Source organism: Acanthopagrus latus, chromosome 9 (assembly GCF_904848185.1).
Source record: "Acanthopagrus latus isolate v.2019 chromosome 9, fAcaLat1.1, whole genome shotgun sequence".
NCBI lineage: Eukaryota > Metazoa > Chordata > Actinopteri > Spariformes > Sparidae > Acanthopagrus > Acanthopagrus latus.
The window spans coordinates 7,999,522-8,026,198 of NC_051047.1; the positions used below are offsets into that span (position 1 = coordinate 7,999,522).

The 26,677-nt window shown below is 41.0% G+C and overlaps 2 protein-coding genes across 2 annotated transcripts in view; one reads left to right on the forward strand and one right to left on the reverse strand.

Annotated features, from left to right (window-relative positions):
- Positions 1–1,277, forward strand: part of cerkl (ceramide kinase-like) — a 37,333-nt gene extending 36,056 nt beyond the window's left edge. Inside the window, exon 14 of the mRNA XM_037109675.1 lies at positions 321–1,277. Within this exon, the coding sequence (XP_036965570.1) occupies positions 321–399 (79 nt within the window). The 3' untranslated portion in view covers positions 400–1,277. The remainder of the gene's footprint in view (positions 1–320) is intronic.
- On the reverse strand, positions 1,146–24,458 carry itga4 (integrin alpha 4). The gene is made up of 29 exons (XM_037109674.1): positions 24,031–24,458; positions 22,715–22,915; positions 21,611–21,729; positions 20,672–20,772; positions 19,674–19,806; positions 19,398–19,465; positions 18,958–19,090; positions 17,060–17,145; positions 16,797–16,859; positions 16,574–16,714; positions 15,285–15,393; positions 14,301–14,395; positions 14,020–14,110; positions 13,865–13,910; positions 13,356–13,510; positions 12,522–12,676; positions 12,232–12,384; positions 10,455–10,531; positions 9,115–9,256; positions 8,572–8,673; positions 7,766–7,842; positions 7,346–7,435; positions 6,977–7,064; positions 6,362–6,469; positions 5,872–5,997; positions 5,317–5,442; positions 4,894–4,992; positions 4,518–4,637; positions 1,146–4,198 (listed from the first exon to the last, which is right to left on the reverse strand). Exons 2-29 carry the CDS (start codon positions 22,900–22,902, stop codon positions 4,094–4,096), a joined length of 3,096 nt encoding a protein of 1,031 aa, XP_036965569.1. The 5' UTR covers positions 22,903–22,915; positions 24,031–24,458; the 3' UTR covers positions 1,146–4,093.
- Between the last annotated feature and the right edge of the window lie 2,219 nt (positions 24,459–26,677).

Consider the following 26,677-nt stretch of genomic DNA (forward strand, 5'->3'; position numbering starts at 1 on the left):
ATTATATTATTTTATCCCAATTTAGGTTAGTCGAGGGCTAAACCAGAAGTTAGCTGGCTTGGCTGACCTCAGTGTGTGAGCTGCACAGTGCGATCCAATACCTTGAGTTCAAATGAAACAAAAACATTGTGGAGAAATACCACCAGGGGGAGCGAGAATGTTTTTCTTTGTGTGTTTCGGGTGAACTGGCCCTTTACCTGTTGAAGTATTTTACATCTCGTCAACTGATTCCACATTATATTGAACATCAGATATATGTACTATATACTTCACCTATAACTTTGTGCGTATGTGTGTGTTTGTGTGCGTGGTGCATTCAGGGTCCATCCACGACTCATCACTCTGTACGGAGAGGAGGTGGATGAGGCGGAGATGACCGTCTCCTGCAGCTGCATATGAGTCCAACTTAGGGAGCTGCTGTGTTTGGACCAAGACACGTTGCCATAGTGACCTGTCCCGTCTAGATCATTACGGTTTCCATAGAGATGCGATGAAAGCGATGAAGAACTTTCATTTAAAGCAGCAAAAACTGTGGCAGAGCTTTGCATTTTTTAGGCCATTTGATACAGCTCTAATAACCAGAAGGTACTTTGTAAGCTACATCTAACGCCAATGCCTGTGCTTTAAGAACTGAGCTAACTGATGAAGATGAACATCTTATATTCAAATAATGTTTACATTTTACTCTATTTTAATTACCAGCTTCTCTCAGATGAACTGAACTTTTATCTCAAATGTGTTGCCTACTTTTTTTATTCTATTTTATTCTGGTCCAGCCTCCCGTCTCTCTGTATGTAATTTGTGAAAATATAAACATGTGAGCTAAAAATAGTTGAATGAACCCAACACTGTGAGGAAAGGGAGAGCAAACTTAGTGTGTCCTCAGTGTATTGATTATTGTTTGAATGGTGTTTGTGTGTTGGTGAGCAGCTTTCTGTACAGACAAGAAAGCTGCAATACAATTAGAACCAGACCGGAGGAGCCCAGTGTGTCCAAAGACTGTAAAAGTTTTATATTTTCATATAACGGTGAAGTTTTTAACCTGAGATGGCTTTTTATATTTAGAAGCTCTTTCCAGCCTTTCTCTTCAATGCAGATTTTTAGATTAGCTCCTGTGGTCTTTATTAGAAAGAAACAAGTACAGGTTGTTGTTTAAATAGAAAATCATTCATTTTAATGGAAAATTGTTGATAAAAGCAGTGAGACTCCAGTGCAGAACAACTTCACATAAACAAAAACAACAAACTCATTTATTAAAACATTAAAAAAAAAAAAAACATCTCTTTGTGTGATGTGCATTTGTAAAAGGGAAAAAAAACAAAAGGGAGGGTAGCAGCTGTCTTAAATGTCGGCACTTATAGGGTACAGACCGTTAAAACAACACTTTTGAATATTTAAGATACCTTATGTAATCTTTTTTAAATGCTAATTTTCAAGTAGTCTTCCATCATTCAATCCTGTGGCTCAATTATCTTTTCGTCTCTGTTCAGCAGCCAACGAGATGCATCTTTAACTGAGCTTTCACTCTGATCACTCGGCTCGAATCTCTGACACTCAAGCTTTTTACAAACCAAGATGTCAACAAGGAATCTGCTTCGTATGCAGTCGGCTGTCTTTTCTACATTATTTATATTTGTGTTGTACAGCATCTTTGAGTTGAAAGGTGCTCTATCAACAGGATGTTGTCTTATTACTGTAGAACTCCAACAGGAGTCTATTACAGGGTCAGGTCATGTTTCTCACCAAGTTGATGAAAATGTGAATTGATGTCTAAACAACAAAAAGACATTCAAGCCTTACTTGATATCACATGATATTTGTTCCCACAAGGACAGTGGACAAGAAGCTCTCTTTTGTTTCTCTCTCTGTGACACCTACAGGCAGTCATGCCAGGCTGAATATTATTTAAAAATGTTCCCTGCACACTTTAAAACATGTCCATGTACTGTTTTTCCTCACAGAAGTGATTAACAGCAGCACAGAAAAATTCACAAGCAGACAACACATGAAAAACTGAACAGGTGTGAAGTCAGACCCAGTCACAGATAGCGGCACAGCAAAATCCATCTGTACATCTTCATAATATTTAGTTCCAGAGGCTTTGTGACAGAGTCTGTACTCTCCATTTTGACAATTGTACTCTCCCCCATCTTCCGGTTTTCCACTTTTACATCGATCAAGGTCTACCATTATAAAGGAAGTTCCTGTCCCTTAAAAGTGTCCTCCATGGTATGCCAACGTCACAGGACAGGACAGCAACAGCCCTTAAATGTGAATCACTTTACTCACAGGTCTGTGCTGTTTTTTGCATGATTTGTAAAATAGATTTGGTATAACTGTAAACAGCAACGATAGCATCGACAGCGGTTCCGATATTCATGTTGATTTGCAAAATCAAAAATATTATGTGTGGAGAATCTGAATCATTAAAACTGTATTTTTTACACACTTTCCTTCTCGTCCTTTTCCAATTTTCCAAGTGCATCATTGCTCATTTAGGAATAACATGGCTCGAGTCCTACAGCTGTACAGTCCCAGTTATTATTATCAGTCCAATAATTTCACCTTGAGGCTGAAAAAGACGTCAGACTGAAGCTGCAGTCATCAGTCACCAGGTGCTTCTTTTAAACAGTTGCTGTTTTTGAAAACATGTTCCCAACATTTAACATATGATGCTGTGTGCTGGGAGGATTTGCCGCCTCTTCAACATGGCACCTGAGTTAGCGAGGATTTCCCATTTGGTATACGCCGTACAGTTCCTCCTTCCTCACTCGCCTCCAGCTGGGTGAATGAGGGCTGTGAGGAGCCACATTAGCCAAGTGGAAAGCACCCGGCTGGTTGGGGAACCAGTGTGCAAACTACTAACACAGTCACAACGGCTCTCCAGGCCTCTTTGTATTTTAAAAGCTAACTGCCCCTCGGCATTTCATTGTCAGGATTGTACATCCTTCATTTCAATAAAGAATTCAACTTTCAGCTCATAGTCAGATACCGTCTCTGATGGTTCACTACTGAGACAAAAGATGTATCTGTACTACTGACTACTGTCTCACAACCTTCCTTCTTTTGTGACAGTGTGAAGACAGCTTGCTGTTGGCCAAATTCATATTTCTAAATTTAGTCCAACGCAAAACATTTGCACAGATTTACTTCACCCCGATGAACAAATCTCTGTAAGTCCATTAAAGTTGATTGTGACAAGAAACGCTGGTGTGACTGGGCCCTCAGAGGGACAAAATCTCAAAATAACGAGTCCGAGAGTGGAAACAACAGTCATGGTGTCGCTAAAACACCCGTGCTGACTGTTGCCAGCAACCCTGCATCGACCCACAGAAGACTCCCTGTATCAGCACATCCCAGCAGACAACACCCGACTTCCTCCGCCCAATAATCACCTGGTGTGTGCTACGGGCATCAGTGCCACACTCTCACAGTCTGCTCCGTGTGTCACCAGTGCATAAATTGTTTGGTCAGCAGGTAAACAGAAATATAAAAAAGATAATGTACACAGAGAGTTATGAGCCAATCAGAGTCCAGGTTTCCATCCCCTGAGATCAAAGGTCACCAGAAAGTCACTTCCTTTGGTGTATTTCCTCTTTAAAAAAGAGTCAAGACGGAGGTCAGCTGTAACAGTGTCACGTGTGACTCAACATCCCAGGCAGCCCTGAAGACTTTTCATTTGTCCAGATTTGATTGTTTCAGGTTCACTTTCATTTTTGATTAATCCTTCGTCCCATTCATCCGTTGCTGCGGTCTTTATGAAGTCTTTGAACTGGTCTGTATTTGTGAAGGCACATCAGGCTAAATAGTGTAAAAAGCAGACTCAGGTGTGTTCGGGGGCGTTTTATCACACACTCAGGACAGGTCCGTCTTGCTGAGTTGTTATGGGTGTGGCTTCAGACCATCTGAACCAGTCCGGGCGGATTTCATTGGCTGATGACTTTCTACCGATTTTGACAAATCACACGCCGCAATCCACCCACCCATCCACCCAGCAGCTCGTGTGTCTCATTAAAAAGTGCTGCACAGTCACGAAGTGAACTTAATCCTATGGTCAGAGGTCAGAGGTCACGGCCAGAGGCGACAGGCGAGGTTAGGAAGTGCTCTGTCTTTTGTTGAGCTTAGGAACATAGTCCCAGCTGTCTCTCTTCAACTCCTCCTCCTCCTTCTTCTGGAACTCCCTCTTAAAGAAACCAGCCTGAGGGACACAAGTACGCCATAACATTAAGTTAACGTTGCTGCTACATGCGTTATATTGTTATATAATGTTGCTTTATCAGTGGAGTAGAAAGCAACATACTTTGTTTATTTGCTTAACTGTCATTTCAACATACACTAACCATTCTGTTGAGATACACAGCGGTTTATCAGCACCATCATTTTGCAATATACTGCAATTTACTATGAGTATGGTTTTTTTTTCAATGCAGTGCAGTTCATCTGTACATTATGGTAATCTAATCACAATTTCCTACAGTTTATCAATACCATGTTCATGTTAGTAACTGAATATTTACCTTCCACAGACACCAGATGAGAGCAGCCAGGATCAGCAGACCCAAAACTAAACTGACAACGATGATGAAGACCTTCACTATCGTTGAGGGTTTCTGGGTAAAAAGAGCTTCCACCACAACCTGGAAACGTGTGACATACAATGTGTGAATTATGAGCAACACCTAGAATACGCGCTAGATTAGAGTTGGATTAGCATTAACATTCTGCAACTACAAGTGGTGTTGATGATGCACTACTGTGAGCTGCACTGTAGGTCACTTTGTACTGTCACGTACAGACGCAGAAACTCCAGGGTGAACCTCATTCCAGATTTGGTCTGGTGTGACTCTACAGTGTTGCTGGTTCCTGGTTGTGATTGGTGGTGAAGTGTTTTACCTGTGCTACAGGTTGTCCATGGATGAGGATGGTGTGAGGATCTTCCTTTGGATTTGACAGCATCGCAGTACTCTCCATCCTCATGATACCATGACGACCCTGGGAGAGAGACACAGACAGACATCAGTAAGGCCGCATGGTTACATGTCAGGAGAATATTTGCATTGTCCAGTTATTAATACATACATTACATTACTACTAAAATGTGTATTCACCATTTAGAATGCTTGTTATTACTGTATATGAACAACTTCTGGAGATGTGATTGAATATGAATGAAAATACGTATCTGTGTGTGTGTGTGTGTGTGTGTGTGTGTGTGTGTGCGTGTGTGTGTGCGCGCGCGTGTGCGTGCGTGTGTGTGTGTCTGTGTGTGTGTGTGTGTCTGTGTGTGTCTGTGTGTGTTTGTGTGTGTGTGTTTACCGGAGCTTGCAGCAGTACAGCAGGGTTCAGTCTGATCTCCAGCTGGATACTGGCCTCTCTCCCCACCTCCAGGTTACCGAGATGACACACCAGCCGCTCACACAGCTCGTCACCTCGGCCACAAAACTGCACACACACACAGAAAAAGATGGCAGCTCATTCATTGTTCATTGGTCAGTGTGTAGTGGAAGTGCTGGCAATAATGTTTTTGGCAATGTCGGTCAGCTGACCAGTTTGGCGAGACTTCAATTTCTCTAAACTATTAGATGAACTCGCACAAAACATTTCTCATGTTCAGCAAATGTTGTCTTCTACTGGCTTAAGTAACCCCTTTTGCCTTTTATTTACCATGAATTTGGGATGTGGTTTGGAGTAGTATCACAACTGGATGGGTTACTATGGAATTTGATTACTAAATTATCAGTCTGTCCTCAGGATAGACCATCATAACTTTGCTGATTCTCTGTCATTTACCTCCAGCTCTATTATCAAGTGAAACATGTTAATTTGTCCAACACTTATTGGTTGATGAACAAATGTCAACAAAGTGTATACCATTCTGCGGGTGGAGGTGGAGGAGAAGAAGAAGATGAGCTGTTTGATGAAGGAAGCTTCAGGCACATCACAGTCCTCAATGACTGAAACAGTTGTGTCACTCATTGAACACACACCGTGAGACGACTTCAAAGAGAAGAAGAAGAAACAGCACATGAATATTTTATACACACTGTTGATACTACTGCTGATGTTTGTAACATACTCTGTCTATGAATTCACTACAAACATGACTATCACCACATCTACCTCTACACTTCTAAGGCTACTTCTAATATTAGTTCAGTCTCAGCTCCTACATTACTGAGTCAGCATTTACCAAGGCTGACTGTTGAGAAGTGAAAAGATTTTCAGATTGTGTCTCAGCCTATCACACAATATTTTTGCTGGTTGACTGTCCCACCTCATCTTCACCTATGGCTCCAGCCTTCTTTGCCCAGATTGGTTCCACTACTGCTAGCACTACTGCTGTTACTAGTTCTGGACATACCTGCCAGTCGACCACCTGCAGCAGTCTGTGTTTGTAAGGTGAGAGGATCTTTGGTAGAGTAATGTCAACCACAGTATTAAGAGACCTGCTGGGACCGGAGTTTAACACCTGCAGACAGACAAAACAACAGATGTTTATAAGATGAGAATATAGTTTTTGCCACCTGGATTCACCACTTAATGTCCATTGATAGATGCTGGTTTTCTGTTCATGCTGCCACCAGAGGCAAAGACCTGAGGAGATGTGTGTTCAGACAGACAAACGGGCTGTTTGTGAATATTTACCGTGAACACAGTATCCAGACAGGAATATGCTACCGCTAGTCAGTCACAGTAGCTCTCTGAGCTTCTTTGTGCTTGGCCATTTAGAGCCATCAGTAATGCTATCATTAACACCATGACATATACTAGACAAAAAAATTTTTGTAAAGCATTTTGTAATTTTGTTTAGAAAAATGCCACAGCGATAAATCTTTACACGTTACTGTCAACTCGTGTGTGTGACCTCGCCTCGTATCTTTCCACTGACTTGTATGTGATCGGGCTGTTCCCAGGATTCATTTCATTTTCTGTCTGAACACACCTGACGGAACTTCTGAACCAGGCCGATGTTTACCTTGTATGTGTAGTTGAATATTTCAGAGTAGCAGTCAACTGGAGTCAGGTCTTCATCTCCAAACACAAATGAGGTGGGCGTCACGAACCTGCAGGCGGACAGACAGACATCAGTGGCGGCTGGTGGTTATTTACCAGGGAGCTACAGGCGCTTACATGGTAACAATGTTGTCTATCTTGGTGCACTTTCAAAGACTTGCGGTAAAGCACACTCCATCCAACTATCTAACTAAGTATATATACCGTGTAGATAGATAGACAACTATATACAGATACAAATACACTCACCTTTGAAGTTAGTCTGGCTGGTACAGTTTCCTTCATTAAAATGAACTTTGAAAGAAAGTAACACCAAGATACGCAGACTCACCCATGGACATTGACGTTGACTCCATACTTGAGAGGAAGAGGAAGGCTGATGGAGTTGTCATGGAGATACTCCTCCCTCTCATAGTTATCACTGAAGACAAAATGGATTTCATGCATTGAGAAATATTTAACCTGCAAACGTCTCATCGTCTCATAACTCACAGATGGACTGAATCATTGCAAAGCCACAACGCTGATCTGAAAGTAACTGTTTAACTTTAACTGGTTCAATATTCAATCCACTTTAATTTGTGGCTTTGTAGGTTTGTACTTTCCATTTATTAAATAATGTATCGTACAGTTTATGTGCTCAAAAACGCTTAAATCCTGATACAACAATAATGTTGCACTGAAAATTGAAATTGTAATCGTAGAGGACTTACTTTTCCTCTGGAGATGACAGTAGGGGATGGGTCCTTACCTGCTGGTAGTGACGTGAATGATGATGTCACCAGGTGTGCTGTTCTGACTCACGTCCAAGAGGAAGCTAATATTCAACTACAAGAAATAGGAAACAAATGAGCCACTTCAAATAGTTATCAGTTTCCTTATACATCACTTATGAGGACTGATTGCTGCAGAGTGATCAGTTGAACAGTTGATGATTTTTTTTTTCCTCTTTACAGTTTCACCCTTTCTGTAGACACTTTTGGATCTTTATTCCTCTTTTTTCATCTTTATTGAATTGTGTTCAATTGTGCATATTCAAAGATAACCTTTTACATGTTGAAGGAAATTCCATCTCAACACTGTTGCTCTTTTTCAGAGGGGAACTCATATTTCAACATTATATTTCACAACATTTGCTTAAAAAGTAACCAAGATGGAGGAAATACAGCAATAAATCTGCTGATGAGACAAAAGCATCAGTAAAAAAAAAGTACAGACGGACTGGATCTCATATTGGAACTCTGGACTTTAAGCATTTATGGTTCAAATACCATGAATCCTGATGGTTTTGGTGATCGCCTGACTTTTCCTCTTGCACCACAAGGAGTGTCTCTCATCTAGCACCACCATCAAATCATAAATCAATTAGTTTATACAATATTTTGGTTTATGACCTTATACCGTACTTGTACCTGCTTCACTTCTGACATTCCCATCTGCATCACCTGTACTGTGTTCTGTGCTAATTGGCCAATTTTACCATTCTAAAACACTAAAATAAGATTGCAACCACAATAAACATAATCGAACAGTAGTGAGTGATTGACTGAAGCTCACCTGGGCGTTGGCGGCGAGGAGGAGGCTGGTGACACCGCAGTCAACTCCCACAGTTGTACTATTGACGTCCTGTGTGACATCACAACTGACCACGTTGTCTTGCTGCACACACAGACACACAGCTTGTCGTTACTTTGTCGAATAAGTTATTGTTGAAGTTGTTCTGATGCTATTTAGGGCTTTGTGCTGGATTCAGATTGCCTTCAAACAGATGAGGGATTCACAGGACATAATGCAGCATGTAATGCAGTTAACATTATCTCATTGCTATCAGCCTTGCTGTTCAGGGTTCAATCTCTTATAACCGCAAAGCTGAATAAAGTTACTGAAAATGCTGACCCAACATTTACTGCTTCATGTTAAAAAGCTTTCAGGTGGTGAAACACACAGTGGAGATCTTGGTAATTTTTTTGAAGGCAATTCACTTTCCACCGTGTCAGGGAGAATTAGAACAGTCGGGAGAAAACGAAACGAAAAAGAAAACAACTTTAAAACCAGGCATCCACTTCATAAAGCTGCCCAGTCAAAATGATGTTAACTCACATTCTGCAGTACTTTAATGTACTGGATGTTGCTGGGGAAACGCAGTGTCAGTCGTGGCAAGAAGGCGTCGTCTCCCGAGTTCAGTAACAAGGTTTTCAACGTGATGGTCTGTCCAGAGCCAAGAGCAAAATATTCCTGCTGACTGAAAAAAGACAAAAACAAGACAACCAACAAAAACATTGAAATAACATACGAAATAACGAACGCTAGTGCTGGGCAATAGCAATGATGGTAACACCAGAGAAACATTAAATACGCTGACATGCTGTTAATAAGTTACACTGCATGATGAGTACTTGTAACCAGTCATTAAACAATGTTTTGGGAGGAGGGAGACCACTTCTAAAAATAAGAACTGCAAAATGGGCTAAACTACCTAAATGAATGAACAACACATGATTGTTAGAGTGACCGGAGAGATAAGCGCTCCATTAAAAGAAACTTTAGTTGTTTAAGAAGTGACAGCTCAACAGCTATGACAACTTTAAACATATAGATCTATCATGGACAGTGGAGATTCATTACTGTCATTGTGTAATCGTGAATTGTCATCATATTGTATCAGAAGGGAATTAATACGACCTCCCTGACTATCAACATGTCACACTGCAACTTTTATATGACAAGGGGAAACATTTTCTATTCATTTTTCTGTAAATTGTAAATTTCCTGTAGGCAGTTCCTCCAATTCTTGGTCCTTTTTTGGATTCTCACTCTACTATAATGGAATTTTAAGTTCAACAAAAATATTGACTGTAAGAAAGAATAGGTTTAGATATTAAAATACGCTGAGCAGGTCAATGCCATTGTCATGTTTGTATGTTAAATATCAAGTTGCTGCTAGGAGATGGTTAGCTTAGCTACGCATTCAAAACAGGGGGCTAGCTCACTGTTTGCCTGGCTCTGTCCATGCTTCCACCAGCACCTCCAGCATTTAATAATAAGGTTTACGTTCTTAAGTCAATGAGAGTAAAGCACATTTCACGCAATATCTTCCAGGCCTTGAGAGCATAACAACAGCATGGTCCAGCTCGAACCAAGATCAAAGCCCTGCTGCCGACTGATGTTCTAAATAAATCCTCCTCAATTTGCCAGCAGCTAATTAGGATCATGTGTTGGCCTCATGTTGTATGTTGTTTTTAAAGGGAACTGAAAGGCTAGTCTTGGGTTATCTCGTACATCCGGCAAAACACAACACAAGAGGACTAATCACCACTATAACCTGTGTGTGACTTAAATGTTAAAACTGGATAAATAAAATACAACAGGCGCTGCTCCTGGTGAAGTCAAAGCTGTTCCGTGTGATAGCTCTGTGTGTGTAGGTGTGTGTGTGCTCTTACTGTGGTAGCACTAGTTCAGCCGACAGCTGCATGTTGGTCGAACAGTTCACCAGAGAACAGGATCGAGCAAACCAAGTCTGACGGAGTGAAAGAGGCGCAGAGTTAATTGATGACATAAGTAGTAGTAACGACAATAATGATGGGTGGAGCAATGGAAGTTACAGATGACTAATGTGACCTCTGACCCCTGTCTCACAGATGACGACTTATGTCCTGTTGACTCACTCTAGCTGTAAATTCCTACATGTTAACATGTTTTTGGAGTCAGTGGGACACGGTGTAGGAACAGGAGGAGCTGACTGATGTTCGCTAATGTGCTGCAGATGACATGCTGCAGCCGTAAACACATCTGGATTAGCAGGAAGTCATTATGAGAGTGTGTGGCGGCGCTTACATCAGAATAGTTGTTTCCTTCCCTTGAAGACAGATATGTTTTGTGATGAACAGACAGATCTGACGCTGAGGCTGCTCCAACAGGAAAGTGATGGCTTAGGTTTTTTTTTTCTCTTGACACATACTGAACGCAGCACAGCACACAGAGAGGTAGTAGAGGTAGAAGTACACTATAAATGTAATATAAGTAAATCTAAACCTTGCATGTAAACCACTATTCATTTCTAGTTAATATGGCAAATTTAATTGAAATGAATTCATTTGAATTCAGTGCTTGTTGCTCGTATTAAAGGTCAATATTTGGCATAATGAAGGAGTTAAAACTCTGGGCAGTTATTACAAAGAGTTCAACAACTTCACATTGGCTAAATTTCCACCTGAATAATACTGACCAGCCTATAATTTGTTAGACAGAGAACAAATTATTAACAAGTGTTAGTTGCTAGATGAAATGCTACCTTTGAGATTTAGCTTCAATGTTTGTTACAAAAACAATATGTAGACTGTAAGTCTGGTAATCAGAATAGCTTATTATCATTTATTAAGTATATGGCTAAGAAACTAATGCTAAGTAGTTGCTAATTGCTATTTATCATTAATACATTTCTCCCCAGACTCTACCCCTTACCCAAAAATCCTGTGCAGAACAAGGCAGCAAGAGTTTTTTTCTATCTTAACTTGATCTCAAACTCCCACAACCTGATGGTACTACAGTAACTACTTTTAGTAGTTAGCTGAGCACTGTGTTGCTCTATGGTTCTGTTAAAATTTGTTTGACTTCCACTAACTTGAATAGGAATAAAAAAAAATATCTAAACGTGTGGCTCTTCAAGACAGTTCAAATTTTATTGGATTTCATTTTCGGAAATGTATCAACTGTTTTACAGTCGCTTCTTTCACAAGCTTATTGGAAAAATCTTTTGCAGCCACAGTGACGATGTAATTACATGGTTTGACCACTATCAAAGATGGCTTCAAAACCTGGTGCCCTTCCTGGGGGCTTGGCTCTAGCTGGTACCTGGGTGGTGTTAGCATTGGTACCTTGTGACTTTTATCACTAACTGGTAGGCTAGTTGTTGCTTGATGGCACTTACCAGGACCTGATGGCAATAAAAACCGGTTCCTACAACCTGTTAACACTAGTCAGTACAACAAAGTACAGTACAAAGCTCCTAGTTGGTTTTAGCACTAGCTGGTACCTCGTTGTTGTTGGCCCAAGTCAGTTTTTAGTTGGTGTTGGAGCTCGCTGATACCTTGTTGGTTGCTAGTACATTGGTGATGTTAGCACTGGCCTGTACCTAGTTGGTTTTAGCACCGGCTAGTAAGTGGTTGTTGTTAAAACTAGTTGGTAAATAGGTGGTGTTACAGATGGACTGTACTGTACCTGGTTGGTGATAGTGTTCTGGTGTCCTGCGCTCTGCTGCAGAATGGGTTTCAATGGAGGGAAGTTTTTGGAAGAGCCTCTTTGGGTGTGTGTTTCTCTGTGACTATAGGAAACCTCAAACTTGACCGGAGTAAAAATGTCCCTCACATCTTTCTGCAAGAGGATGAAACAGATACATAGGAGGAATAAACATTATCAGCATCACTACAGCAAATCCAATTGCTTAGTAACAAGTCATTACACTCTTATTAAACTTAATCACTGTTTGTTTTTGTGCGTGAGTGTGTTACCCTTTGGTAGGCCACATGTGTTGTACAAGCGAGCTGGCCGTGTCGTGTTCTCACACGCCCCCTTGTGCTATTGGATGACCCATTACCATGGAAATAGAAACGATGAGGGAAGGATGGCTTGTGGAGGAGGTCAGCGGTCAAATTATATTGAAGTTCTGAGGAGGAGAAGAGAAGAACAATCCTGAATATCAGTAGATGAGTTTCACACTCATTTAACTGACTACCCAAAGCTTTGCAACCATAACTGGGTAAAGCAGTCAACATGTGGCTGTACTGTCCTGTTCTCATAATAATAGGATTATCTTGCTCTAGTCTTCAATACAACAACCATTTGTTATTCTCGCTTTTTTGTCTACACAGATCATCAGCTGGTGAGGATGCAGACTTTTTGCCTGTTCTATGCGAGTTCAGTCTTTAAGCACAAAATCATCTATGTAGCCCCAAAGTGCAGATTTAAGACCCTTTTACAGGGTTGTCATTTTAAAAAAGGCAGCTGTAAACACTTTAAAGTCTGCCAGAGACAGCCATTTCAACCAACCCATGGAGGAATCATTGGCTGTCAGCTATAATCTGACAGTGACAGTTGTCATTTCAGCAAAGTCCAACGAAGACCACTTAGAGGCAGCTTTGGTCAAAATGTTTCAATATATAATACTAAACCTACAACTGTTACATCCTAATCTGCATATGTGCTGAAATTACGAAGCTGGACACACAATTAACGCAAGGAACAAAGGGGTGCAGGACTTAGTCAGTAGGATCAGACCAATAGTAAGCTGGGTCTAAAATCAGGAACAAATAGCACTATATACACAACAGTTCAGTTTACAGTACCTATAACTCCTTTGAAATGCCTGGACTTGACACTGAAGCAGACAGTGACATTGAAGCAGACAGCAGGATTTTTGTGGTCTCGACATAGCGCCATCTGCGGGTCAATCTGCTCAGGCAGAGCCAGAGACGCCTTCACCTGAATCACTGGTCGGGTCCTACACAAAGGACACATTCAGAGAAACTATTACAGCATGCTCACTGGACTGAAATGTCAAGCAATCAAACAGTCATATGATTCCCTGTTGCCAATTTCTATATCTGAATTTGAGACAGAAGATGTAATTTGTTATTTACGATCACAATCTACTTTTAGAAAATCTTATTCCTCAAAACAACAATTTGCAACCAAAGTATTTCCAGCAGATTTTCTGAAACGTTTAGACACATTTTATATTGCTTTATTGGGGCACTTCCTGATTAATTTGTGGTAGAATTGAGGAAGCTGTACACCCCTATTAAAAAGGAGAAAAAAACACAACTGTGATATTCTAGGTCCAGTGTGGTTTTACCTGAGAACAACAGCCGAGTCTGAGAGGAACGCACCAACAGCCACATCTGCAGAGACAGAGAGAGTTTAACCTGGTTTCAAGCAGATCAGATGAGAGCAGAAATTAACAAAATGGCAACACGTTTGGTTGTATACAGTTGTGACAGTTCAGGTTACCCATGTAGCCGTTATGATCTATGTCAATGCCAGAGCTCAGCGACTGGCCGAACATCCTGAGGTTTCGACCCAGCGTGGATCCAGTTATCCTCTGAAGACACACATACACACACACACACACACACACACACCATGTTGGATATCACAGAACAAAACTGCATGTACCTCCTGTCCAATGTTTACACTGCCATATATATTCCAATGTATTTAGATATCATGAAAAGTGATTGCACCATAAAATGAACAATATTCTTATTCTTATATCTGTACCAGTGTAGTACCTGAGATGGAGTTGGTGAGATGCCATCACTCCTGCCATTGTAAATGTAAACAGCTCCTTTAAGGTCATCTTCCTGTGGGGCACCAACTGCCACATCTACACACACACAAACAAATACAGATGTTTTTGTGACGTTATTGTGAGGACACTTGCTGCCTCGACCTAACCTCAACCTTTAACCTACAATTTGGTTTCCTTTATTGGGGATTGCCCCTGGTTTATGTAGTATTTTTTTCTGCTAAAATTTTCAGAGACTTAAAACATGCTGCAAATCAGAAATTGATTCATGAATCATTTATTGAGGGCTGTAAAGAGTCTGTAGGAGAACATGTATGACCTCAGTAGTCTCGGCTGAGGCCCTGTTGGAACATGTTCAGCAGGATGAAAGTATTCAGGGCCAGTACATAAACATGAGAAAATACCAGCATGGTCCTTTAATATTTAACCTGAGTTCTTTGAAGATGCAAAGGGTCTGAACGTCATACACACACGCACGCATGCACACACAGCCTTTTATGTAGCCGTGGCTGATTAGAAGGCAGGTTCAGTAACAGAGCAGCAACAGTTTGTCATTACAGTTTTAATGAACTTAATGACACACTCCACCCTTCTCTCTCTCTTGCACACACACACACACATAGACACAGATGGTGAGGGGTCTGCATGTGTGAGGGCGTTGTGTTAAAGTGATGTGTACTCTTATCAGGAAGTGGCAGTTACTGTTGTTCTTGTCGTAGGTGGTGGTGCGTGTGTGTTTTTGGCTTAGTGGGGTAGCAGTCATCACAGTATTGCAATATTAGTAGAATTGTAGGCTAATGTGTGCTGCAGAAGATCTGGGGAGAAAGCAACAGAGCAACATTTAGTGCTCCTCAATTACTGCTAATCAAGCTATTAGTAGCAGTAATGTCAGTAGTATTGTGTGTACTTGAAATGGTTTCACAAGAATAAAAGCTGATATGTCAGGCAGTGAAGGTGTGGTCATTACCAGGGTAACCGTCATCGTCCAGGTCTCCCAGGTCAGCGATGGTCTCTCCAAACCGGGCGGCGTAGGCGTCCCCGCCACTCAGCTGAAACTCTGCCTCCAATAGATTTGCCTAAGACAGAGTCAATTTGTGAGGAAACAGGCAAAACATATTGTGTCCCACAAGGTTTTCTTCACAGAAGACAGGTTGTTTAGTCTCCACAGGGAAAGCATAAGTGTAATAATAAAAAAACATGATAATTGAATTCAATTTAGCTGCTTTAGTTTCAGGGATCTGAAACAGCTAAAAAAAAAAAGAAAAAAAAAACTCATAAAAGTCAGTATTCATACTAAAAGCCCTTTAATTTATAGTGTGTTGTTGTTGAACAATTTTGTCCTGGAATATTTTTCAATCAAATGTCGTGCAAATGTTGACAGACTTTTCAGAAAATTTGCAAATGAAAATGTGACACACTATACATTTCAATCCACCAGTGTTGTGCAAATATTCAGAGTTATGTGACTCAAGAAAAACAGTTGGTGCCACTGATCCTCCACTCAGGTGCAGACTGTAAATAGTCAGGTGCCTTGAGGCAATCACAGAAGGAAAGAATGCAACAAGGTGAGCATCAAGTAAATGTGATGGATATGACATTTATTTCAGTCACTGAGGGAATCAGTGGCTTTCTGTGGTATAGATCCCCTTACTTAGCACATTACTTCCTTATCAAAGATTGTTAAAAACTGTGAAAGCCACACATAATAATCATAATATAACTGTCACACAGAAGTGACTGTTGAGACGTTAATGTGTTAACCAGTATGAACCCCAATGCCTTCACTTAGTATGTACTGAAGTGCACTTGCATACATTGTGCTCAGATCTCCTTACTTTAAAAAAAATGAAGGTCAGTTAATACAAGCTTTAAACTGAACTGATCGAAAAAAGCAGAAATCAGCTAACTGACTCATAGCTCACATCTCTAGAGCAGCTGCTCTGCTCACAGCTGGGAGAAATTAAAATAATTGGGAAACAACTCAGAAAACCAAAAATAAATGTTAAATCTTTGGAAAAACTATTTGCTGACAGCCTTTCTCAGTGTGACTGACACATGCATCAGTGTTAAGTCTTTTGTTATTTCCTGTTCATTTTTCCTTTAATTCAAGAAAAAGTACACTGTGACAATTAGTACATAGTACTGTAGGATATTAGCATGTAGTATTGAATTCCATTTAGCCGCCAGATATCAATTAAAAAATATTCAGTTATGTGCTCAAACAGTCTGTGAGTTCAAGTGTTTGTGTCTGCCCACCTGCCCCTGGTTGATGTACACATGGACTCTTCCCTCCTCCCTAGCAATGCCCGTCGCCATAGGAGCGCCGACCAGCAGATCTGACAGACCATCAGCGTTCAGATCCACCGCACACACACTCGAGCCGAAGTAAGATCCCAGCTACACAAACACACACACAGGAGGAAAGCATTAAGTATTCCACTGTTGTGAATGGAGGAGGTCATGCTAAGTGGCTTCTTACCTCTTTTCCAGATACTTCGGAGACAACCCGCAGCATGCTTTTGTCTACAGTGAAGATAAAGACCTGCACATCAAAGAGACACACACACATACTAACCTCAACCATAGCAATGACGTAACGCAACATAACATGTGAGCAAAAACTCAGTAACAACTTAATACACTGATATCAGGAGGAAGTGAGGATGAGACTAATTAATGTTCCAAAAGTGTATCTAGCTGGTCCAAACACAAACACCATCACACTGCACAGGTAGGTCTCACCTTGCCCTTCTGGTTGTATTGCGGAGCTCCACCCACCACCTCCATAGAAGCAGGACTCTGGAAGTGACCTGCTCCGACAGAGTAACCTGAACAACAGCAGGAGTCACTTATTCAGATTTTTGCAGTATTGAAAAGTAAGTAAGTAGATATATTCAAGCACTGGAATTAAGTGTATTTCTGAGGCTCCTGTACTTTGCAAGACTATTTCCATTTATGCAACTTTATACTTATTCTACTTATTTTATACAACACATCTGTAAAGATTGAACCAGTGAGTCATAAACCCTTTTGAACTGTGACATTTCTCCGCTGAACTTTGGCATGGTTCCCTTTAAATATTTGTTTTCAGACCAAATTTAAAGACCAAGTCATCCAATATCAGATATATACTGAGGCATAGAAAAAAGTCCACAACATAAATAGAAATCTATCTACCCTTTTTTTAGGGGATGTTTCAGGAACGTTGTTACTTTAAGACAGAGCCAGGCTCACTGTTTACATTTGTGCAACATGCTGCTTAATGTAGCCTCAAACAAAAAGGAGAGTGGTTTCAGTCTCCTCGTGAAATTCTTTGCAAGAAAGTGAAGAGGGTATTTACAAAAATAGAGCACTACTTCCTGAATTGCTGCCAGCACACACAGGCATAACTGAGGGTGGTCCAAATGAATGAATCACCATCTTTATCATAGCTCATCTGCATTTTGGTTTAAGATATTTTATTAAGTAGTACATGAAAATGAAAGATTAGAAAAGTAGAAATGACAGCACTGGTTGACTTGCACAGTGTCACCAAAAAGGGTTAAGACTTGGTTATGCATATGTGGTGATTATGGTTGAAACAAATGTCAGTCTACGCCAGAGACAAGTGTGTGTGTGTGTGTGTGTGTGTGTGTGTGTGTGTGTGTGTGTGTGTGTGTGTGTGTGTGTGTGTGTGTGTGTGTGTGTGTGTGTGTGTGTGGGTGTGAAAGAAAGCCACACAAACACAACCACAGCTTTCAAATATGTTCAGATCAAACCCCAGTCCCTGAAGTCAGCCATTACTTGCAGAATGTTGATCAGTGAATAAGGTACATTCTCACCAACAAACAAACAAACACACACACATGCACGCACACACACACACAAACACACACGCACACACACACACACATACACAGTCCTTACTGAAGACAAAGCTTCTACTCCCATCATAACTGAGCACTATATTTTACACTCTTTGCTGGTTTTATTGTCTGTTCCTTCGCTGTGTCTTTTCTGACATTGAAAGTGTGTTCTTCTGGCAGAATAAGATCACAGAAACACCTTCATTAAAACAACATCACACCTTTCAGCTCTGCATCCTGTACAGCACAAATACTGAGAAGTGATGGTGTTGTCTGAAGTAGGTACATCTAAAAAATAGCAGATGTTTTTGTCCTTCTGCAGTTAACTAATTTGTTGGTCATGTACCGTAAGCACTGAACATAGATTTTATAAGATTTCACCAAGTTTAGTTGAAAACTTTTTGATACCAAACAAAAAACTGTTTCAGAATCACATTAGCCAAAGAAAGACACTACACTGAAAAACCAGTGTGGACTGTGTGGCCGAAAAATTACTGGTGCTCACAGTTCAGTGTGACATGGAGCATCTCTCCTGCTGGGATGCTGACAGCACTGTCATAGCAGGGTCAGTTCAAGATATCCCAGAGGCCAGATTAGGATTTGTTGCTCCCAAATTGCAGTTTTTCTCATCAGTTAACCATCGCATGTAGTCAGTTGGATTTTTCTTTTCACAAAAAGCAGGACTCTGACTTGGATAAAGAGGACTGACCAGGGACCATGGAAAAACCTGTTGTATATTAGTAGCAGTAGCAGCAGTTTTATTAGTGCTGGAACAGAAACAGGTGTATCACTTACCGAGGTAGCTTCCGAAGCTGACAGCTCCAGTTTCATCATCTAGGTACACAGACATCCCTCCACTGGACGTGTTAAACACCAGAACTGAACCCGTCCAATAAGATGTCCCTGGAGCCCCCATGATGATCAAATCCTGAGAGAGACAGGCAGATATAAGAGTGTATGACATAATGTGAACTACATCTCTCCACTGAAGCTCTTTAATGAAGCAACATTTGTTGCTTTAAAATACGTTTTTATCATTGATTTTTACACAAAAAGATGATGTTTATTCTCTATCTTACAATGTCAGTATTTATCAAGGCATTTTGTCACCATGAGGAGGAACAAGAAAAGTACATCATACAAAAAAAAGTTGTGATGGATCACATCCAGTCTGCCGGTGGAAACAGTGAATACAAACAGGATTTTAAGAAGATTGTTGCCTGTGTGTTACTGACCTCTGTCAGGAAGTTGGAAATACCAGCCTGACAGGACCCATAATCCTCACCAAACTTCCTCTGGTGGTCTGCAAGAGACAGACATGTTAAAAGGTCAAGGTGAACTTAAAACACATCAGAAGATAAAACCCAAAATGTTGCCTCCTACAGCCAAGCAGCTGCTTCTTTCTCACACACGCATTGTGTGTGTGTGTGTGTGTGTGTGTGTGTGTGTGTGTGTGTGTGTGTGTGTGTGTGTGTGTGTGTGTGTGTGTGTGTGCGTGTGGGTGTGTGTACCTCTATAGCAGGGGATGATGGGTTGGGCATGTGTTAGGTCATTGCCGTAGCGATAACAGACTCCGTTCGGCAGCTTGTGATTCTGACTGTCTTTCTTAGAGTAGAAGACATTCTTCCAGCGGTGAGCACATGCCTTAACACGCACAAACACAAAGACACACACACATCAATGCACGCACGCATGCACGCACGCACATACACACAAACACACACACAAACAACATGTGACATGGTCTCATTACTGACAATAACACATTTGCAGCACAGTGTTGTTATTCCCATGACCCTAGTCACTGTGACAGAGACTCTGTAAGTATGTGTGTATGTGTGTGTGTAACATTATCAGCCCTGCTGTGTATTTATTTTAAACCTCAAGTATTCCTGTTGGCAGTCTTCCCCTCAGTGTGTAACAGAGATGATCACAGTTGGTGCTATAAATAGTTTTGCTCAATCCCTAAATTTAAAGCCCCTTTCATTCATGGAAATCTTTAACATCTACAGTATCTGTCCACAGAATGTGCTGTGTTTTCAATCATAGTACTTTGTTACATACATGTTTCATAACGGCTTCCTCCATACATGACAGGACCAATATGGTTAGAGCTATATATATCTGGTGTCACTGCTGGAGAACAGCAAAAAGACGCGGTAGAAATATCACCTGTGGTAACCTACAGGTACTTGTTTCAATCATATACCCACTCTAATAAAGGCTTTTTCTCCCGGGACAAAAGCAGTGTGCCTTGACTTTTTTTGAGTATTCATTGTCCCTTTTTGTTCACACAAATAACAGTACATCATCATTCACTCTGGACTTGAGCTGTGTTGAAATATTACAGAAATGGTACTGGTCCCAACATCATCAACCATCATCGCCATGAACATGAATGAAGAAACACAAGCAGCCCAGGCTGACCAATCACAGGTTATCTGCAGTCTCTCTGTCACCCTGATGTGACGTGTTAAATGTCAGTGAAGAGAGAAAGTGTGTGTGTTACCAGGATGTGTCCTCCATTGTCTCCAGGTTGTCTGGACAGACTGACTCCCAGCCACTGGTGATTGCTGTCTGCTTCACACGTCTTCCCACAGCTCAGCACATCTGCGCACACATACGCACATAAATTAATTCAACAGCTTACACTGTTTCACACATGCAGGCCTCTCAGTTATTCAAGAGGTATTTTATTGTTGAGGTCAACACCTGACCAACTAATATAGAACTAACATGTGCAGGACAAGGCTTTCGACAGCAGCACTGAATACATTAAGACAAGGAGGTTGGTGGCGTTGATGTTTTGTTGTATTCTGTATGATCCAAGGAGTCCAGTCTGAGTTTGAAAGCTTATTAAATACCACGAGACAACACTTGAAACTGCAGGAACAGTCATTATATCCTCTCTCTTCATTCTTGTGAAGTAAAAGGTAAGGATACAAACTACAGGATTTTCTCCACATGTTATATGCACATATTTGATTGGCTAATCCAGTGGTCAGACGATGTTGCCCTGTAGTGGGGCACACAGGATTAACTTTTTCTAGAGCCTCTGCCGCTGCAATCCAGTGGAAATAGAGGATGCTGTGTTTGACAACACATCATGCAGATGTCAGTCTGAATGCATCTTTAATGACATTGCACAGAGAAAGGTCCCACTTTGAAAATAGTGCCCTGATTTTCCACCACGATTTTGGAACTTTGACTTGACATGCGCCAACTTTCATGAAAGTTTGAGGCTACAGGACAGTGGATGTTCCGTTGGTTAATGTTTGCGGTAGAACAGAACAAAAGTATAATGTAGTTTATGATGTCAGTTAGCTGCTTTGTAGGCTAGGTAATACTCCTCATTTATTTCTCTGTCTAGCACAAACTATGTGTGGTTGTGCATTTGGTGCGAGGAGAAATGACTCATCAACAAACACACAAACAATCACAAACACACCTGAATGCATGTGGTGGCAGCGGCGATTCTCAGCAGTGATCTCACAGCGGAAGACAGCTCCTGGAGATCGAACCGACGGAATGGAGGATGAGTTCGCTACTGGAGCTCCAACCACCAACCTGCGGGAGAGAGAGACAGTTAGACAGGATCTGTCTTTGTCTCATCAGTGTCTGAATGGCATCTGTGTGTGAAGCCTCAAAGAGCTTCTCTCTTTGACAAGAACTGGCTAATTAGCATTCGTAAACATACACATACACGTCTGACTACACAGTTCTACTGTGAAGACGGTAGCTAACAGTATTACTATCATAATTAAATTTATCTGAAGTTATTGATTGCTGCAGCTCTAAAGGGACAGTGGTCATTTATTTTAACAATTTAAAGGTCATAATTCACAACTGAGGAGATTCAGCATCAACTTTAACACCCATAACGCTTTGAAAGGTAGTTCCTCCATTCGTGAGCTCATCACTCACAAATCTTTGTGAGAACATAAAACACTGAAAGCTAAGCATGAGTTTGAAGTTCATAAAAGTAGTTTTTTTAAATGCAGCATGACTTTGTAACTTTATGGACAGCTTCCATCACCACACTAGAAAACAGTGCATACCTAAAAGATCAAAAAGGTGAGTAATGACCAATCAAAGGTAGAGGATCAATGGCAAATTAATAGAGGATCAATGGCAGATCACACCATGGTCATTAGTGGGACAAGTATCAGGCCAGTATAGAGAAAACAAACATATCAACCGAGGGTCAATTGAAGATCAATAAAAGATTAAGAATATAGCAATGAAACATCAATAATAAATCAAAATAGCAAGATTACAAGATCTATAGAGGATCAAAAGCAGATATAGTAGAAGTAGTAGTAGATATTTTGTGGAAATATATGTCTTGATCAATATCAATATCTTGATCGACAATTAATAATAGATCAATAGATAATACAAATCTGATACATTTAGGATAGACATAAGAGAAACAGGGGATCGTTGGAAGCTAAATAGCAGACTGACAGAAGCAGAACACAGTATTAACAGAGATCACTCAAAAAGAAAATAAATCATGGGTCAGTATCAGATGAACAGAATAGATCCAGACCAGTTGTGAGATCCATGGCGATGCAGCAGGACTGAGTATCCAAACATGGAGGAGGAGGGGCCGCTGAACTCCATACTGTGGTCCTGATCCAGATTGTATCCTGCTGTGCAGTGGACCAAGACCAGGACCAGGACCTGAACCAAGATCAGGGTGCTGCGTGCACACACACCACCCGCCGGGGGACACATGATGGAGGCCAAACTACAGGACACCAAAGAGACTCATATCAAGGGTCTATTACAAACAATACATATAAGATCAGAACAAACTTTCAATTTGGAGAAACCACAAAAACCATCAGTAGTTGATTTTGTAAAAGTGTCCAATTTCTGCACTTACATAACTTTATTTAACATTCTTGTGGAGATCATAAAATTCCCAGACACCAAATATTTCAGTTCTATGGAGAGGCTGGAGAGCAGACTTTAACAAAGTCTTACGAATACAAAACAAGTATGTATTTAACTGAATGGTATAGCCAAAAAAACCTGAAACTCATGACTAAAGGTTTCCCCAGACAGACAGTGATGTGGCGTTTTCAATTTTAATCTATTTAAGGGAATCCGTAATCACTTCATGCCAACAGACACTTGAGAAGACTGATATCATGTCTGTATGACAAGATCGTTCGCTTAGCTTGGCTTCACTTAGCATAGCATAAAAACTGAAACTTGAGTTAGCAGCAAACCTGGCTGTGAGGTAACAACTGCACCGGTCTGCCACAGAACCTGACTAGCTAATACTTTTTTAGGCTAAGCTAAGCTAAAGTAGTAGTATGTCTGTAGCTAAATATTTGGTGCATGACACATACATGTAAATTGGTATCAACTTTCTTATCCACAGTTTAAACCAGACTTCTGAACATCTCTGACTTCCATATGAAATCACGAACAGTTGGAAGAACAAATCCTGCCCCCGGCACCCAAACTTCTGGGTCCAGCCCTGTCACTGAACTCATCATCGGGACAGCCTGTTTCTGACCAGTGAAGTTTGATTAAAGGGAATTACTCGAATCTGAACATTTTCTACGTTAGGTTCCGTTCTGCTCAAGGCAGCCTCAGGATCCGAGGATGTTTCAGTCACGGAGCTCAAACTAACATCTGGGCTTGGTCAGTCTAGTTGGTACTGTCACTTTGATTAGACCAGTCAATGAAACAGTCTATACACACAAACATTTTGCTCAAGACGGGAAACCGTCGCACAGAAGAGACAGAACATGCTTGTTGCTGTGTCTCAAAACTTTTCTTCATCAGCTCCGTGGGTTACTGTCAAACCGAACTTCGGAGCTCTGGCTGACGAGGAGAAGGTTACTGTACCGCTCAGACAGCAGATATCCCGGGTCAGAGTGCGGGTCCAGTCGGAACCGGGTAGATGTTGAATCAGCACCGGGCAGATAAGATCTCAGAGCCGCGGTGTGTTCCCGGGGTCTCCGGTGTGTGCGTCTGCTTCTCGGTGTGACTCGCTCGTGCAACCTCCTGTTGCTCCTCGGTCCCGTTAACCGTCTCGTGCGTGAGCCGGCTGTTCGTCGGGCAGCGCACGCGGGTCCGTGTTCCTGAGACAGGAAGGTGAACTGAGACCAACAAAAACTAAGTGACAGGAACTGAAGAGAGGATGAGAGCTGAAACTGAAGTTCATGTGAGTTTGAAATGAAGTCAATGAAACTGAGAGCTGAGCGCGCGGGGAACCTCCTTCAGTGCGAACGTGTGCGTGTGTGTGTTCGTGCGCGCGTGCTTGTATTCGTGTGCGTGTAACGGTGTTTCCTCTCCACCCCCTCAATGTCCGCTTAAACTAGGCGGGCGGTGGTGTGTGCACGCGGCTCTCCCTCTCTCTCTCCCTCTGTAGATGTGTGTGTGTGTGTGTGTGTGTGTGTGTTCGGGGTGTTTCCTCTTCAGTTATCACCACAGTGTGAATGGAGTGAGTGGGGCTGTAATCTGATTTTTGTGTCTGAAGGCTGAAACTTACAAACGGGCCCATAAGTGCTGCCAGCAAGTTTTAAGTATTTATTTCATGGCCCGACTTTACTTCCCTGTAATTCAGAGAGATATAATAGTTTGGATGGACTTTGCTAATATCATTTTTGCTTCGCAATTTCAGACAGAATACAAAGTATTCAAAACAAGCAATTATGATGAATTATAGGTTAAGATAACACTTCCTTCCTGGGGGAAATTCACAAGCTACCCGTCAATAAACAGTCTAAAGTAGGTTAGCTCAAATCAGTGCACTTTTTTAAAACAATGTACACATAATGCATTAATAATATAGTTACAAAATATAACATATTTATTCAGATGTGGTCAATTCTGCATAGTAAAAAGTACCTTATTTTTTATTTTGGTAGTTTTTTTTTAACTAAAGCACCAAGGCTACTACAACACTTTGGTACATTTACTTTTAAAGATTTACTTTGACTTGTGAAGAGGTATTTCAGCACTGTGGTGTAGCTGCCATAGGTGGATTTCCTTTTTTGATGTCAGTTCCCATCGCTCATTTCAGCAGGAAGAATTGTTTGTTTGTTCGTTTGTTTGTTTGTTTGTTCGTTTGCTCGTTCGTTTGCTCGTTCAGTCGTATTTCCGGTCCAGTGTCATTTGTTCTCTAATGATCTTGCTACGAACTAGCTAGCTATGAACGAAATGAAATGTTTTTTTGTTTTTGTATGGAAACAGTTCTTATGCTTTCCTGTTTCTCATTGGCTACAATTCAACGACAGTGTCTTAGACTCAGAATACGATTGGCTGGCTCTATGTCCTCTTCACCACTCTGTTAACTAAACAGTGAACAACACAGCGACTAGTCTGTGAGAACGACAGAAGGAAAAGTGAAACATGGAATCAGGTCAGTTCATTCACATTAAGGAGTTGTTCCTTCAAACTGATACGTTCGCAAACGACGCATCTTTAGTAGTTACTTTTACTTAAAACATCCAGGTAAAAGATCTGACTAACACTGCCACTAATGATGGACATAAATGTAAAGGTGACATGAGCCAACACTTTTTAAAAGTGTTTAGGAGCAGGCTATATTTTCAATATTGGAGTGTAACCACATAACCATAACACATATAGTGGTCATGTGGGTGGTGATAATGATAAGCAGAAGTGAAAATTGTAAATTTAAAGTAAAATTAGGACTACTCAGAGCAGCATTGCCTGGAAAAGCAGAGGACATGATGTTGCGAAAAAACAACTTCATCTAGCAAAATAATTGAACATCGAAACCAGATTGCAGACTCAGAACAGCACCATGACAACGCAAGACAAGGGACCTTGTTGTGTACATTCACTAGTCTTCTCTAATAGGCAGCTAGTTTATAGGTCATTATCTTATTATACTGAAATCTGTTCTTTTACCTGATTCTTCTCATTCTGTTCCATCAGACGTGGGATTCAAACAGTCAAATAAAATAAATGTAAAGTACAAATAGTAAACAGGGATTTACAGCCACACTAGTGGCTCTTGGGGCTGTAGTTAGACATGGAAGTTCTTTGGCTGAGTGCATCTTTGTTTGTAGCAGAGGATGATGGTAATATCATCAGTATTGCTAGAAACAGCTCATAAACCAATATGTGTGGCTTATAAAGATGTTTACCTGATGATGATGGTACATTTAGAGGGATCTCCAAATTTATTGGGGTTTCTGGGGACCACGACTCTCTGTACCAAACTCCATCACAATACATCCAACAGGTTAGATGTTGAGACATTTAAATCAGTCAAGATTGTCGTGGTGCTCAAGAAAAAGAAGGATTTAGGACTGATAAAATCATTACTAGCCCTGTGCGTCATCTGAGAACCATAAATATCTGCTAACTTTTTTTTTTTTTTTCAAAACCGTTAAGTAGATCATGAGATATAAGACACTAATTACAAACTTTGTCCTGCTGGTGGTGTGAATGAAAAGCCAAAGGATCACAAAGTCATTAGACTTCATCTTATAGGAACAATGAATAGTCATAGTCATTT

Excerpts from the sequence above, each read along its gene's own strand:
- itga4 (XM_037109674.1), bottom strand. The coding sequence starts at position 22,902 with ATGTGTCCCCCGGCGGGTGGTGTGTGTGCACGCAGCACCCTGATCTTG. Across the intron at positions 14,111-14,300 it reads TCTCACCAACTCCATCTCAG|AGGATAACTGGATCCACGCT; the intron begins GTACTACACTGG and ends GTGTGTCTTCAG. Across the intron at positions 13,911-14,019 it reads AGATCATAACGGCTACATGG|ATGTGGCTGTTGGTGCGTTC; the intron begins GTAACCTGAACT and ends CTGTCTCTGCAG.